We start from the raw sequence: 14,970 nt of genomic DNA on the forward strand, positions 1-14,970 counted from the left end.
CTTCTAATTTTGGTCCAGAGAGAGCCAGGTTATTTTCAGCACCCAATTTTCTATTTTTCTTTTTTGGAGATGGAGTCTAGCTCTGTTGCCCAGGCTGGAGTGCAGTGACCCTATTTTGGCTCATTGCAACCACTGCCTCCTGGGTTCAAGCAATTCTCCTGCCTCAGCCTCCTGAGTAGTTGGGATTACAGGAATGCACCAACATGCCTGGCTAATTTGTGTATTTTTAGTAGAGATGGGGTTTCACCATATTAGCCTGACTGGTCTCGAACTCCTGACCTCAAGTGATCTGGCTGCCTCGGCCTCCCAAAGCGCTGGGATTACAGGCATGAGCCACTGTACTTGGTCCCAATTTTCTATTTTCATGGCCCCTTTGTAAACAACTAGAACCTCCAGATGTGAAAATGAAGAGGAGATAAGAATTGTTGAACCTCTTACTTTAAAACAATTAAACTGAAATTTACCACAGTATCCAGCACAATAATAAATACCCAATAAATACTTCTCAGACTACAACATTTTAACTTTGCTACACTTTCTTGGTGGCGCATTGGTAAATATTAGAAAATGCAGCATATAGGAAATAAGCCTTTGCTTCTTGAATCTACGTTTAAAAATTAAACTTTCTGAATCTAGACTGGCAAGTTAAATTTTCAGGATAATTATGGTCATTGACTTGGCTGACTTTCAGAAGTCATTTATGAATATGGTGCTAGTTTAGATATATTCTAATTAATATATTCATTGATTGCATTTGCACGGCAGAAAAGCTGCATAAAGCAATGAGGATGAAATGAAGCAAGTCATAGCTAAAAATCAATTAACCACCTTCTACACTTAGTACTGCTGATGTTGTCCTCTCTCCACAGTCATTGTGTACAATGCAGCTGTATAGTCCTTGGTCTGCCAGCTGAACTTTACATATGGTAAGAAACTGAATATTTCCATTTTGTGATTGCTTCAGTCTCTCGGATTCCTCTATCTTTGCACCTTCATGAGTCCAGGTTACATCAATGAAAGAATCGTCTTTTAAAACACACAGGAATTGAGCCGTATCACCACACTTTACAGTGATGTCCTGAAGATGCAGGAGAATCTTGGGCGCCTCACCCATGGACTCTTCGGCACATTCCTTAGATAGCTCAGTGCTTTCTGCAATTTCTGAAAGGGATGCAGTATGGCGCAACTGTATATCTTGAATGGATGCAGCTGTGTGGATGGAACTTTGAGATACACTTTCAAAAACCTGCACTTCATATTCATATGATGATCCTTGATATGACTTAATATCCTTTTGAGATATTTTGCTGTCCTCCTTTGTGAAAGAGGAATCTGCCACTGCCTGGGACTTGGTGGACTCTCTTACATCTTTCCCAGAACTTTGCCTATCTAGGGCTTGCACTGTATAATCAAGTGACAAGAAAAAGAAAAGAATATTAAGATCTAAGCTTTGTCACTTGCCTATGTTAGTAACACAAAATGGCATGGAAGATGAAGATGAAAGACATAATTGTCACTTGGAAGCGCATGCCAGATGCAATATGATCTAGATGTCAGCATCACACAAAAGAAAATTCATTCCCAGTGATTCCAGGATGAATGGTTGATGAAGGCTCATGCGGATGCCATACAGTATCTGGTTCCTTCTTTCTGTTGTCATTTCAGCTATCCAAAGTGACCCGGTCTCTCTTTCTCTCTCTCACTCTAGCTGAATATATTTGGGGTAGCATTTGCTCTCCGTCCACTGTATGCTTTATAAGTAATACTCAGCAAATAGATAATTTAATGATGCAATGATACAATGTTGCTTAGAAGAGTAAAGAAGCCAGGCAAAGATGGTGCCTAATAAAATCATTACTGGTTCTCTGGGGCATAGAACAGATACTCCAGTGAAATTTAAAGTGTGTAGGTTAACCCATAATTGAGGACCTAGGGGAAGTTATTGCATGTTATTTTATTAGTAAGTTATGGACTGACCACAGTATGCAATAAAACAAACAACAGAGACTCTCATTAGTAACAGTGGGACTGAGAGGTATACAGCAAATCAAAGTCCTTGAAGCAAGATGGGCTTTACCTGTTGGAGTCACTGTGAGTGTAGCTGCACAAGTGGCTTCCCCAGCACTATTGGTTGCTTTGCAAGAGTACTGCCCAGCATGCTCTGAGTAAGCATCAACTATAAGCATTAAAGCCATGCCTGTGGACTCCTCAAAATGGAAAACTACATCTTTTGTTGGTAGAATTAGCTCCTGGTTACGAAACCATTGGATTTCTGGCTTGGGAATGCCAGAAACCCTCGCATGAAATCTGACTGTCTCCCCGCTGTGCACCCTGAGGCTTGACAGAGGCTGGATGAAGCTGGGCTTTTGGCCAAGGGGCTCCTTCTTAAATGAAACTGATAAAGAGACATGCCATTGGGAGTTTGATGTATGTTCTTCAAATTTGCTAAATCCTGAAAAGAAGCATACCAATTTTTAATGTCTTACCTTGCATTGAAACCAGAACTTATTTGGAGTTGTCTACAGATTTGTCACAAATTCCAATAATGGACTAGAATTCAGTCCAATCCTAATGCCTTGTCCTTGTATATCACTACTGATTCAAAGTCACACAAGTTCCCTTCCATTTCCCAGAGAAGCAAGCTGAGACATGAATGGACTAAGGAACTTCACTACATTGTTCATGAAGGCAATAGTGGAGTATCCACCAGGGTTCAGGTATTCTTTTCTTTCTTCCTCTGGTTGTAAAGTCAACTTTTTTATTTTATAAACCACTTTAAATTCATTATTTAACAAACATCTAGTTACAGTTAATGCATAAAGTTTAGAAAAAAATAGAAGTTTCTCTAAATCTTTGTGTATTTGTATGTACTTAATACTGCATAGACTGTATTTGCTCAGGAAAAATAGTCCCACTATATAAAAATGCTATCCTCGTTTGAATCAAAGTCCCCGTGTTACTGAGGAAGTGTTTCTGATTACAATTTAAGAGCCCTAACTCACAGAAATGTTAAACCACTTTAGGACTGCACTCCTTAACACTCAGACATTCTTGAAAGGAGGGTGAATATAACTCGCTGGTGTACAGACCTGAAATGGTCTAGCTTTTGTGAAATCAAAATTGTGTCAGCACGGTAGGAGGATAACACTCTTAGATGTTTTTAAAATATAATTTTTATGTTAGCCAATTGAGAAAACAAATCTACCTATTTCTTCAGCATATTTTGCCCCCTTCTGATTCATGCTGATCAGGAAGCATGACAGCTGGTGACAGCAGCAATACATTACAAATTGTTACAGAGAAAAAGCGGGGCCAAATGAAACATGATGGTCTATGATTCACAATGAAAAGTGGTAAAGGAGAAACGAGAACATGGCATATAACATGGAAATAATTAGTTGAATTAGAAGAGAATGGTAGGAACAACGATGATTTACATGAACTCTTGAGTAATTGTTACAGACATTGTAAGATTCGATCTATATTTAAATGGGGTTCTGAAATTTGTTTTACTTTACCTTCCAGACTTAGGTTGGCTGTGCTTGACACTTGGCCTACAGCATTACTAGCAACAAACGTGTAAGTTCCTTCATCTTCTGGATAAGCTTCGGCAATTTCCAGTTGGTAAGTGTCTTCAAATTGAGTCATTCTAAAGAACCGAGATGGCTTGATTTTCTTGTCTTTGCTGTACCAAGACACTTTTAGATCTACAACAAAAAAGAAGAGATACTTCAACCACAAAAACGAGTGGATTTTTGAAATTTACCTGCAAACACTATGTTAATAATACTAGTGCCTACATTTCATATTTGACTTAATAACATGATACTTTTCTCTGGGCATGCCATATCTACTATTATTAAATGATTTCCTTTCATCTTCAAGAAGGAAGTATGATGATAGAAAAATATAGCTTGTCCTATGGTTGAACTGGTTGTAATGTTTAAAATGATAGAATTTCAGTTACATTCTCTTTAGACATTTGCATGTCATACAGCAGAAGCAGGGACAAGATTTTGACATATTCAGCCACTTTGAGGAAAAGACAATCCTGAGAACAGTCATCGTGAAAGGTTTGATCTGGGCTTGTAGTTGCCTTCTGGGACAGGAAGTGAGAAAAATCTCCACTTTTGGTTTGCAGAAAGATCAATCAAAAAGAGAGCTGAGAAGATCAAGATATGAAAAGTCTAAAATAGATAACTTTGAAGGCTGTAGAAAAAAAAAATCTCTGTCTTTGTTACTGATGAGCAAAAGGTTTCAGTATGCAGTATATATGGCAAAAAATAATTGTACAGAAAATAATTTTTTAAATAAAGAGGGTGATTTATGGTATTTGAGCATGTTAGATACATTTGACTCTTTACAGAGTGGCAGTTATAAGACATTATAATAAAGCTAGCTATTTCTATATAAGGATTTGAACCATCTTAAAATAATAGAAAGTAAAAACCCAAATTACAGGTAAAGTAGCATGTTATTGTGTTGTAATAATTGGAGGTGATATGCGCTTTAATTTTAGTTAATTGTTTGAATAGCCAAAATCAAAGCCATCTTGTTTTTGGAGCATAGTCACTATACCTCTTCTTTGTCTCAATACCATCCAAGATGATCTTCTCATAGTCCAATCATCTAGCATTTGTCTGCATTTTAATGCCAATACTTGCTATAAAATTTACTGCCCTTCCCATGATGGTAGTTGTGTATAAATGGCAGGTTCTCCTCTTACAGTAACAAATCTGTTCAGTTCCTTAGATAGCAAGGTAAAGTAGAAAATGAAATCCTGCCCAGGTGTGGTGGTTCACGCCTGTAATCCCAGCACTTTGGGAGACTGAGGTGGGCAGATCACAAGGTCAGGAGTTCGAGACCAGCCTGACCAATATGGTGAAACCTTGTCTCTACCGAAAATACAAAAATTAGCCAGGCGTGGTGGTGCATGCCTATAATCCCAGCTACTCAGGAGGCTCACGCAGGAGAATCGCTTGAACCCAGGATGGGGAGGTTGCAGTGAGCCAAGATCTTGCCACTGCACTCCAGCCTGGGCGACAGAGCAAGACTCCGTCAAAAAAAAAAAAAAAAAAAAAGAAAGAAAATGAAATATTGACACTACAACTTGTCAGCTGTGTGACCTTGGAAATGTCGTTTAAGCTTTCTGGATTAGTCTTTTCATTTGTAAAATGGCATGCATAATGATTTATGGGCTATTCATTGCGTATAATTGCTGTGAGAATTAAATGATACAACACACATGAAATGGCTTTATAAGCCACTGGCACAAGTCAGTCATTACAGCAAGAATGTCTAACATCACAGATGGAAGCAAAAGTGTCTTCAATAACATGCCAAAAAACAGGTCCATGTGATATAACATGAAACACCACCCCTATTTCGTTTGTGTGAAGGTGTGTGTGTGTGTGTGTGTGTGTGTGTGTGTGATCATCAATGGCAAGGGAAGGGAATAGTTTGGTACATCCTCTTACAAGGTTCTCTGCTTATTTCTACTGACAGCTTCTTCCTTTGGTGAGCTGAATGAGGCATCAGGATACACATGAACTGCCACTGGACGAGAACTGCACGCAGTAAGTGAGTTAACAGGTGAAACCTTTCGTGGTAGTGGACTTGGTGCTTGTGGCTGTGATGCCATGATCTGCGTTAGTCATAAGCCTCTTGCGGCTTCTTTGAGGCCATTCTTCTCCCATATTACTACTTCTACAATCCCTCCCTTCTCTCTCCTGCCTCCTCTGGCTGAAGTCCTAGTCCATACTCTCCAGGCCTATTGTAATAACCTCTCCCGAGTTCCTGACTGCCAGTCTTGCCTCCCACATCTGTCCATTCCTTCTTTCCCTATCACAGTATCGTTTCTAAAAAGCAAACCTGATCATGGTACCTGGGGGCTTAAAAATCCTTCAGTGTCTCCTAAATGTAAACAAGATCAATTCCAAAATCTTCAGCAAAGAATATCAAAAACTTTAGCATGGGCTTTGCCGTATTATCCAGCCTTCTCACCTGCTCATGATATCACTTAAACCAACTGTACTTAAACCACTCGATTCTAGCACACGACGCATTATTGCAAGTTTTGATGACTTGGAGATGTTGTTTTCTCATCATAAGATGCCACTGTGTTCGATGATCCTACTTATTTTACAATGCTCAGTTCACACATCTTTCTCTGGCTCTCTCCCAGACAGAGAATGATGAGAAAGTGGGCCTGTTAATAGCACTTAAAACCTTGGGATCTAGTTGTGTGCATGCATCTCCTCACCTACATATTGAGCTCCTTAAAGCAAGAGCAAGATCTGCACCCCAGCACCTAAGGTAATGTCTCAATAGCAGGGAAACAATAAATGGTAGAATAAAAATTGCACAGATGCTTAAATGAATAACAGACAACATCAGTGCTAGATTAATTATTCACCATTTTGTTTAGCTAGCTGTCACTCTGTAACCCTCCAAATGACACTGACTCATCATCTGTAGAATAAACAGCAAAAAACTAGCTTTTTTACGTTTTAAGATTCTGCTTTTCCAAATTGCTCCTCTACCAGTAGGTGGCACTGGAGACCTTCAATAGGTAACATTTTCCCTGTTAGAAACAGCCCCTGGTTGCTCAGGCCCACGTTTCATGCTTCAGAAAGTACTGCATCGCCAAAAAGCATGGAAAAGGGGCTTCTGAAGACTCCCAATTTCTTTTCAATTTGTGGAAAGCAGGCCCACACTTACTTAAGGCAATACGTAGCCAGAGGAAGTTGTGTAAATATTTTTAGTTCCAGTGGTATGAAACTCTGTGAGTTGGTGAGTTTTTGAAAGAGCATTTTATTTAATGAATTTAATTTCTTTCATATGGAAAACAAATTTACAAGAGGGTGCTAAAACCACTATATGTGTATAAATATTACCACACATAGGACGTTAATGATCTTCTGAGTTTACAAAGCCTATTCAAACTTTAAAAACATTGGTTATGCAGAAAAGATAGTGAAGTTTTTCTCTTTCTACCCCAATTGGTGTCTTGTAGAGTGCTTCAGGTGTATTTCTGCAACACTTTAAAGGCAATACTACCATATGTTAATATGTTATAGACTTAAAAGCACTATACCAATATAGTTAAGACAAATATTACTACTTTGAATGATGTATATATATGTTTATATTAAAAAAATTCCTCTAAAAATTAAATAAATGGATAACGTATTTAGTGTAGCTTTAGTGAATTTGCTTTTAAAATATATTTTTATTATTGTGTTAGTAGGATATTATCAAATCAGTCTTCATTTATTAATATTTAGTATTTCTTGAACACTATCCCTCAAGTATACAGTCCATGGTATTTGTCCATATTGGTCACCCAATACATTGATGTTTATGTAATTCCTCTCTATGGCTATAATAAAATGAATGTATTGAGCCCCAGTTACTTGGCAGCCATGGCTATAGGTGCTTTACATACATTATATCTTTTAATTATGCTCATACAATCAAATAGGTCTATTGGATTTCTAGATCACAATCTCCATTTCTGAGGAGGAAATAATCAGGTCAGAAGACCAACTGAAGTACTAACCTGTTCAGAAAAATAAATCTTGACAAGGTAGATATTGGATTATAAACTAATGGGAGAAGCACAATAAACAAAACAATACAACTTTGCAATTACTTTTGCATCAGCCTATTAAGAGTACTGGGAGATGCCCAAGCTTTGAGAGTTTCCCTTTGGCTGGTGGTATACAAAAGCCAAGAAAATTAGAGAGTGATTTTCATTTGGGATAAAGGGATCATACATTCATTTGATTTATCTTGTTTCTATCTGAGACAAGATATCTATCAATTGTGATTACAGACAATCAATTATGACTTGAAGTGGTTCTACGTGTATTGTCTCATTCTACCAAGGTCAGATTCCTGGGATGAGGAAAGCGGCTGGTGGTACTTGAGAAGCATGCCCCAATTAAAAATGGTAGCAGCTGACTCTCATTGATTACTCTATGATGGGCACTGTGCTATGTGCTGACTTGAGTTACCTAACTTAATCTTGATAATAATCTTAAGTGTTTGGTAACAGTCATTTAACCATCATTAATTTGTCCAGTCAACAATTACCTATGGAGTATCTACTATGTATCAGGTGATATTCTAGGGCAACGATCCACTCTTGTTTTCATAGAGCTTACCTTTTATCAGGTACTATTTTTCAGATGCCAAATTCTAGGTACTAAAACAGAATTCCTAGCCTTATAAAATATATTTTCTAGAATTGAATGCAATAGTTTACTCAATGTATTCATGAGAGAAAGAGAACCAGAGAAATGATATATTTGCCTAAGGTCACATATTGAAGGCAAGATTCAAATTCAGCATCTTTGACCATAAAGCCCTGACTTCTGACCACTATAGGATATTATCTTCCAAAGGATACCTTTCACACAAGCATTTTCCATAGACTGAATAATATCTTATATAAATGTATTATTCTTTTGAAATATATGTAGATGCTATTATGATTAATCTAATGATAATTTTAGTTTTGTCATTGTATTTTATCAATTAGGAAATTAAGTGTAGCTACAATCATAAAGGGAACATGACCTTTTTTAAAGATTAGTAAAAAACACTAATGTAATTCTTTTACTGTGATAAAGAACACATAACATAACATAAATAACCATTTTTAAGGGCACAGAATAGTGAAAAACACTTATCTACTTCTTAATTTAATAATTGAAATAAGTTTTCTGCTAGATTTCCATTAAGCTTCAAATTATGCATGAGAGATGTTTGTGATAGAGGAGAAGGTGACAGAATGTTTTTCCCATATAATTCTTTGTAAGTATTAGCAATGATACCTTTTGTTCTTAAACTTACCTGTTCCAGAAACCCGGCATTGAAAACGGGCTGGCTGCCCTTCCGAAGTGACAGTGTCCTGAAGCGGGGTGATGATGGCAGGTGGATAAACTGGCATTTCCTGATCGGGAGACACAATTTCTGGAACTAAAGAAAGAAACCACAAGGTTTGTCATGATTAAGTCACCATAGAGACCTCACAGAAGGGAGCATGTAGGTTTATCTTAATTTATTTCACAGTAGAGTGCTTTCAAAACTGGGTAGCAATCTACTTTTATGAGCTCCAAATTGTATTTTTAAATGCACTGGGAAAGGACAAAAGCCATTTCTTAGGTTTTATTTTCAGCTGGAAGTAGCAAGGCATTCCCACCTTCCACTGAGAGTGAAGCTGATGTTGTGGCAACTCCATAGTCATTCTTGGCTTCACAGGTATAGACTGCCGCATCCTCTGGGAAGGCTTCAATTAGCAAAAGCGTGTACTCTTGCCCATCATGAAGAAATTTGCACTTGAAGCCAGTGGAAAGCAGCTGCTCTTCCTTGTACCAGGAAATTTTGGGCTGTGGTCTGCCGGATATCACGGCACAGAAGCGGGCCGGCTTGCCAGACTGCACAGTGACAGGCTGGAGCTCCTGCAGAACTTGGGGCGGTTCAGGAGCTAGGAGTAAATGTTGACAAATAGCCCATAAAAAAGTGTAAAAACACAGGAGAGCATGCAAAACTCTACATTAATTTCTTGCCGTCTACTTATACATCCAGAGACAAAATTTTGGAATTGTGGTATTTTTACTTGCCTCGGAATATTGGAACATTCTTTGTGCTAAGAATGAAGAAAGCATTTAGAATTTGTCCACAAGCAGAGGGAATAGCTTCAGAAAGATATTTTTGACATTTGGGGGGCATGCTGAGAGTGCTGAGTTAACCTGATTATCCCAGTTTCTGTTTGGGGTGGGGGCTTAGCGATGGATACCTGAATGAATTATAAAATAACTTACACATGCTACCTATTTTCAAAAGTCATTTGGACAAATCATATGGTGAGGAGGCTCATCCCATTCCATTTTGTTTGTTTTGCAAGTATTTGTATTTATGTCATAGTCATTTTGTTATGTACCAGTGCCAGTAAAATGCAATCAGTAAGTATTGAATGAATGACTACTATTTCAGATCTAGTTAAATGCCATTAGGTAGATTTAACAAATTCAGCTTTCCTGTTTTGCTAACTAAAGCATATTCTCAGTGCTGTGATGAGTGAGGGGACCTGGTTAGTTCATGGAACCCAGAAATTAGAAGAAATGACTTCTGTGAGGCTGGCTTCTGACACTATCATAGAAAAGATCTTTACTTTTCTGTGTCTCAGTTTCTCCACTAGTAATACAGAGATAATAAGAACTGGATGCCATGACCATTTGGTCTCCTAGGAACCAAGGGAATGTTGGCGATATGGTTCATCTTTGTGAATCTTGAGATTACCCCTGGTGTTCCTGCATCTGCCTCAGGGGTATTTTATTCAAAGAGATATGGCCTAGGATGAGGAGAGAAAGGGAGGTTCCATTTTTCTCTTGCATCTAGGTTAGACTCGAAACAAGGTCAGCTTGAGATTCAGCCTTAAGATTTCTAATGAGGAGAGCAGAGGTTTAACAGCACTTCCCTGAGAACTGCTGAGAGGCTCCTCAGGAGTGCTTGCTAGCAGGTGAAATTCCCCCTCCAAAATAAGAGCCCCTGTTCTTAGAGCTTGGGGTAGAGAGGATCTAGTTCCACATTGCCTGAGGCTCTCTAGGCCTTCCAGGGTCTCAAAGAGGACCTTTGAGTTCTCCCAGGCACTCCATACTAGAGGCTGGAAACACTACTTTGACTTGTTAGTGCTGCTAGGACTTGAGCAGTTCAGGCAGAGGGCAGAGAACTAAAATAGTTTAACAGCAAATCTGGAAGCCCATCTGGGGTATATGACAATTGACACCCAGTGGGTATTCAATAGTGTTGAGCAACTAGATAAGGATCTGGCCATCAGGTGCTTCTGAAAATAACTTCTCAATAGGTCTTTTAACAGCTGCCCTCCCTTTTCCGTAGGTATAATGTGAAGAAAAAAATATAACTGCAACCATGTGAATACCATAGGTTCTTTAGACATTTCCTTTGAATTACAGGAATTTAGTGACTTAAACAGGAGGATTATTTCTGATGGATCCACAAAATATGCTGAAATCTGTCCCTACATACCATTGACATAGAGAGTGACAGAACTCCTGTTCCTTCCTGCCACAAAGGTGTATTCTCCTGCATCACTCTGTCTGGTCTCAGAGATAAACATTCGGTGGATTCTTCTCTCCACCACATATTTGTGTCGTTCTTGAACTTGGAAATTGATTTCAATGCCGTCTTTATACCAGTGGGCATCAACGTCGTCTTCATTGACCTCAAACTCAACAACAGCACGCTGTTTCTCAATGACCTATTGATGAAACAACATTAAAAAAAAAACAAAAAACTTGAAGCTTTGGTTTCCTCCCAGTTAATCAATTTCTAAAACTGGTCAATGAATGGCATGTGAAACCAATATATTATAATGCAATAAGTTGGCTGATTATAGCACTCTGTAATTTTTCCTGACTAGTGTTGGACAAATGGTACATAAACTTCTCTTGTAGAGAATTGTGTTTACACCTGCACGGAGGAAAGGAGCTGGCCCAAAGGGACAATTATTTCATCCTTAAATGTTTGCTTATTTACTAAAAAGGGATATAAAGACACTTTACATTTGGGGGCTTCTTATTATCTAAAAAGTTATTACTTAATTTGATTTCATTTTATATGAACAATAACTTTGTGAGCTAGGTAGGAACTATTATCCTCATTTTAAGAGTGAGAACACTGAGGTTCAGAATTGGCAAATAAATGATGGAAGACCTCTCCAGGTTATCTGAGTCCTCATTGAAGGCTTTTTCATTGTGGTCTACAGTCTCTAAAGCCTGGTTTTCTTTGGATGAGCAACATGATGAAGCTGAACTCAACTGGTATTTCTCTAGACATGTGTCCTCCATTATATCATTTGGGATGACTGACACTTATGAGGACAAGCTCTGTAAACTCAGCCGACAGCAAAAGCATCCAGCATCCTTGCCAGGAACCCAGCATGGCTTGGACGGGGCTTTCTCTTAGACTTCATAGAAAGTACTTCTAGCCACTAAGTCCCTTGACACTTGGCTCTCCATAGATAGAAACCTGAGAAAATGTCACCTTGTTCAAAATTTCCTTAATTCTAATTGATGTGTGAACCTCATGATTTACATTTTAATTCTTTTCTGGTTGGTGCTGCTTGGCAAGCAGCCATTTATTAGACGGTGAAGTTTCTACAGCTGCTTTAATTAACGTATTTAGACAGCTGCTAGGGACACACTTATTCCCTGAGTGGAAACTGTGACTAAATTGAGGTCAGCATGAGAGAGTCTAAGCCAAGTAAGAATGAGCTGATTTAATTCTTTAAAGGACTGTGGTTAGCAAATGTAAAAGGGAAACATTGAAATATAAAATGATAGATTATGGACTACTGATGATTTTTCAAAACATTTAGTATATAGACAATACCTGAACCTCCTTTTTAATACTTCGGATGCGAACATCTCTGCCTTCTACAAAGAGGTTTGCAGTTGACACGTTGCCTCCTGCCACCACTGTGTACTTCCCAGCATCAGACATCCGGGTGGATGGGATCAGAAGGCGGTGGACATATTTCTCCTTCTGAATCTTTATTCTATGGATGAAATGGAAATTGGAGTTTTACCATATGGTGATTCAGAAGAAACTGGGAATTACTGGAATGTAGCAAGACAAAACAACCGACCTGTCTGTGATCTGCAGTTCCTGGTCATCTTTCATCCACTGTACAGTGATATCAGGTTCAGAAACTTCACATTCAAACATGGCTCGCTTCTTCTCCAGAACCTTAATGTCCTTAATGTGTTTCCTAAATTCTATATGACGAGCTGGAGAATAGCATGTAGAAAATTAACATTTTTAACAGCTTTATTGAGATATAATTCACATACTATACAATCCACCCATTTAAAGTACACAATTCAATGAGTTTCCATGTATTCATCATTGTGTAGACATCACCATAATTTTAGAACATTCTCATTCCCCAAGAAGAAATTATGTACCCCTTAGCCATTGCCCCAAGGACTTTTCTATTGTCTCCCTTGTAGACCTAGGCAACCACCAATCTACGTCTCTACAGATTTGTGTATCTTGGACATTTCATATAAATGGAATCATACAATATGTGATCTTTGTATGGTCTCTGGCTTCTTTCACTTAGCATAAAGTTTTTAATGTTCATCCATTTTGTAGTAAATCGTAGTGCTTCCTTTTTGTTGCTGATTGCTTTCCCATTGTATGGCTATCCCACATTTTATTTATCCATTCATTAATTGATACACTAAATTTTACAAAGCATGTGTGACATTTTTTCTATGGATCTAATATTTATGAAACCATACCTTCCACATAAAGTGTGGCTGTTGATGTAGCTTTTCCAGCCACAAAGGTGTAGTCAGCAGCATCCCCAAAGTGAACATTCCTGATGTTCAGGGAGTGTGTGAGCTTTTTGGTTCTCATCTGGCACTTGTCAGTTGATTTGATTTCCACACCATTCTTTAACCATTTGTAAGAGATGCCTTCATAGTTCACTGTCACCTCAAAAGTAATAGTGTCTTTTTCTTCAGCGTTGATGTCTTTCAGCATGGAAGTAATCATGATTGCTGCAAAGGAGAAAAGGAAACACACCCAAGGAGACTTTATGTAAATATGATGTGGGTTATAAGAGGTGCAGAATAAAAACTTGGAATGTTTTTAGTACATCTGTTGAGGCAATTACAGTTTAGAGATATAAGCTTTGATACCTTCCATGTACCATACAGGACAGTGCCAGCTCAGAGGAACAGAAAGATCAAGTGATAGACACTGAGCCATCTTTCCAGGTAGCCTTTCAGTGCTACTCTAACTGGAACATTTTATCCAGGTGGAGATACTAGTGCTTTACTCAGTGTAACCACATACTAGATGTTTCAAGTAACAATTTTATTTTTTATTTTTTGAGGCAGGTTCTAACTTTCTTGCCCAGGTTGGAGTGCAGTGCCATGATCGTGGCTCACTGCAGCCTTGGTCTTCTGGGCCCAAGTGATCCTCCAACCTCAGCCTCCTGAGTAGCTGGGACTACAACTCTGTGCCACCATGCCCAGCTAATTTTTTTTTCCTTTTGTTTTTGGTAGAGGCAGGATCTCACTGTGTTTCCCAGCCTGGTCACAAAATCTTGATCTCAAGTGATTCTCCTGCCTTGGCCTCCCAAAGTACTGGGATTACAGGCTTGAGCCACCCTACCCACCCAATCAAGGATTTTTGAGTGGTCAGCAAAGTGTAGGATATAGAATATCAATGAATCTACTGAATATTTCATATTTTATATACATATATGTATCTATTTTTAACTTACGGGTGACTGTCAGGGTGGCGCTGACTTGGTCATTGCCACAGACAAATGTGTATTCTGCCGAGTCCTCCGTGCTGGTGTTCATGATGATCAGCTGGTGGAGTTTTCCCTGCACAACTATCTTGAACTTTTCACTCATCTCAATTTCCACACCATTCTTCAGCCACATGGAAGGGACATTGAAGTGGGACACCTCACACTCAAAAGAGGCAGTTTTGGTCTCAGGCACCTCGATATTTTTCATGGTTTTTGTAATATGTAATGCTTGGTAAAATCAGAGAACACTTCAGTTAATACAATTTATTTAAAAAATAGACGAAACCAAACAAATTAATACATGGGGTTCATCAAGGAAAGGGCCGTAGGGGCTGCCTGATACTCACTCTCCACAAACAGTTTTGCTTTGCATTCCAGTTGCCCCACCACAGCTGTGTATTCCCCAGCATCTGAGGGGGAGATGTTCTGCAGCATCAGCTTGTGGACCTTCCTTTCTGAGACCAGTCTGTGTTTGTCACTTGGCTTAATTTCCACATTCTTATGGAACCATTTTACTGGAACGGTGTCATGGGAAACACTAACTTCAAAGGCAACAGTGGCATTTTCCAAGGCTGTCACATCCTTTGGCTTTTTAATGATCTTGACAGCTA

At 38.7% G+C, this 14,970-nt stretch overlaps 1 protein-coding gene across 11 annotated transcripts in view; it reads right to left on the reverse strand.

The window, feature by feature from the left end:
* LOC105468968 (titin) overlaps positions 1-14,970 on the reverse strand; it is a 272,665-nt gene that overhangs the window by 220,373 nt on the left and 37,322 nt on the right. For all 11 annotated transcript variants that reach the window (XM_071073842.1, XM_071073841.1, XM_071073840.1 and 8 more), the window contains exons 36-44: positions 14,707-14,967; positions 14,327-14,587; positions 13,335-13,595; positions 12,677-12,818; positions 12,421-12,586; positions 11,056-11,287; positions 9,209-9,493; positions 8,860-8,985; positions 3,519-3,707 (exon numbers count right to left, since the gene is read on the reverse strand). In XM_071073842.1, the coding sequence (XP_070929943.1) occupies positions 3,519-3,707; positions 8,860-8,985; positions 9,209-9,493; positions 11,056-11,287; positions 12,421-12,586; positions 12,677-12,818; positions 13,335-13,595; positions 14,327-14,587; positions 14,707-14,967 (1,923 nt within the window). The remainder of the gene's footprint in view (positions 1-3,518; positions 3,708-8,859; positions 8,986-9,208; positions 9,494-11,055; positions 11,288-12,420; positions 12,587-12,676; positions 12,819-13,334; positions 13,596-14,326; positions 14,588-14,706; positions 14,968-14,970) is intronic.

Source organism: Macaca nemestrina, chromosome 11 (assembly GCF_043159975.1).
Source record: "Macaca nemestrina isolate mMacNem1 chromosome 11, mMacNem.hap1, whole genome shotgun sequence".
Lineage (NCBI taxonomy): Eukaryota > Metazoa > Chordata > Mammalia > Primates > Cercopithecidae > Macaca > Macaca nemestrina.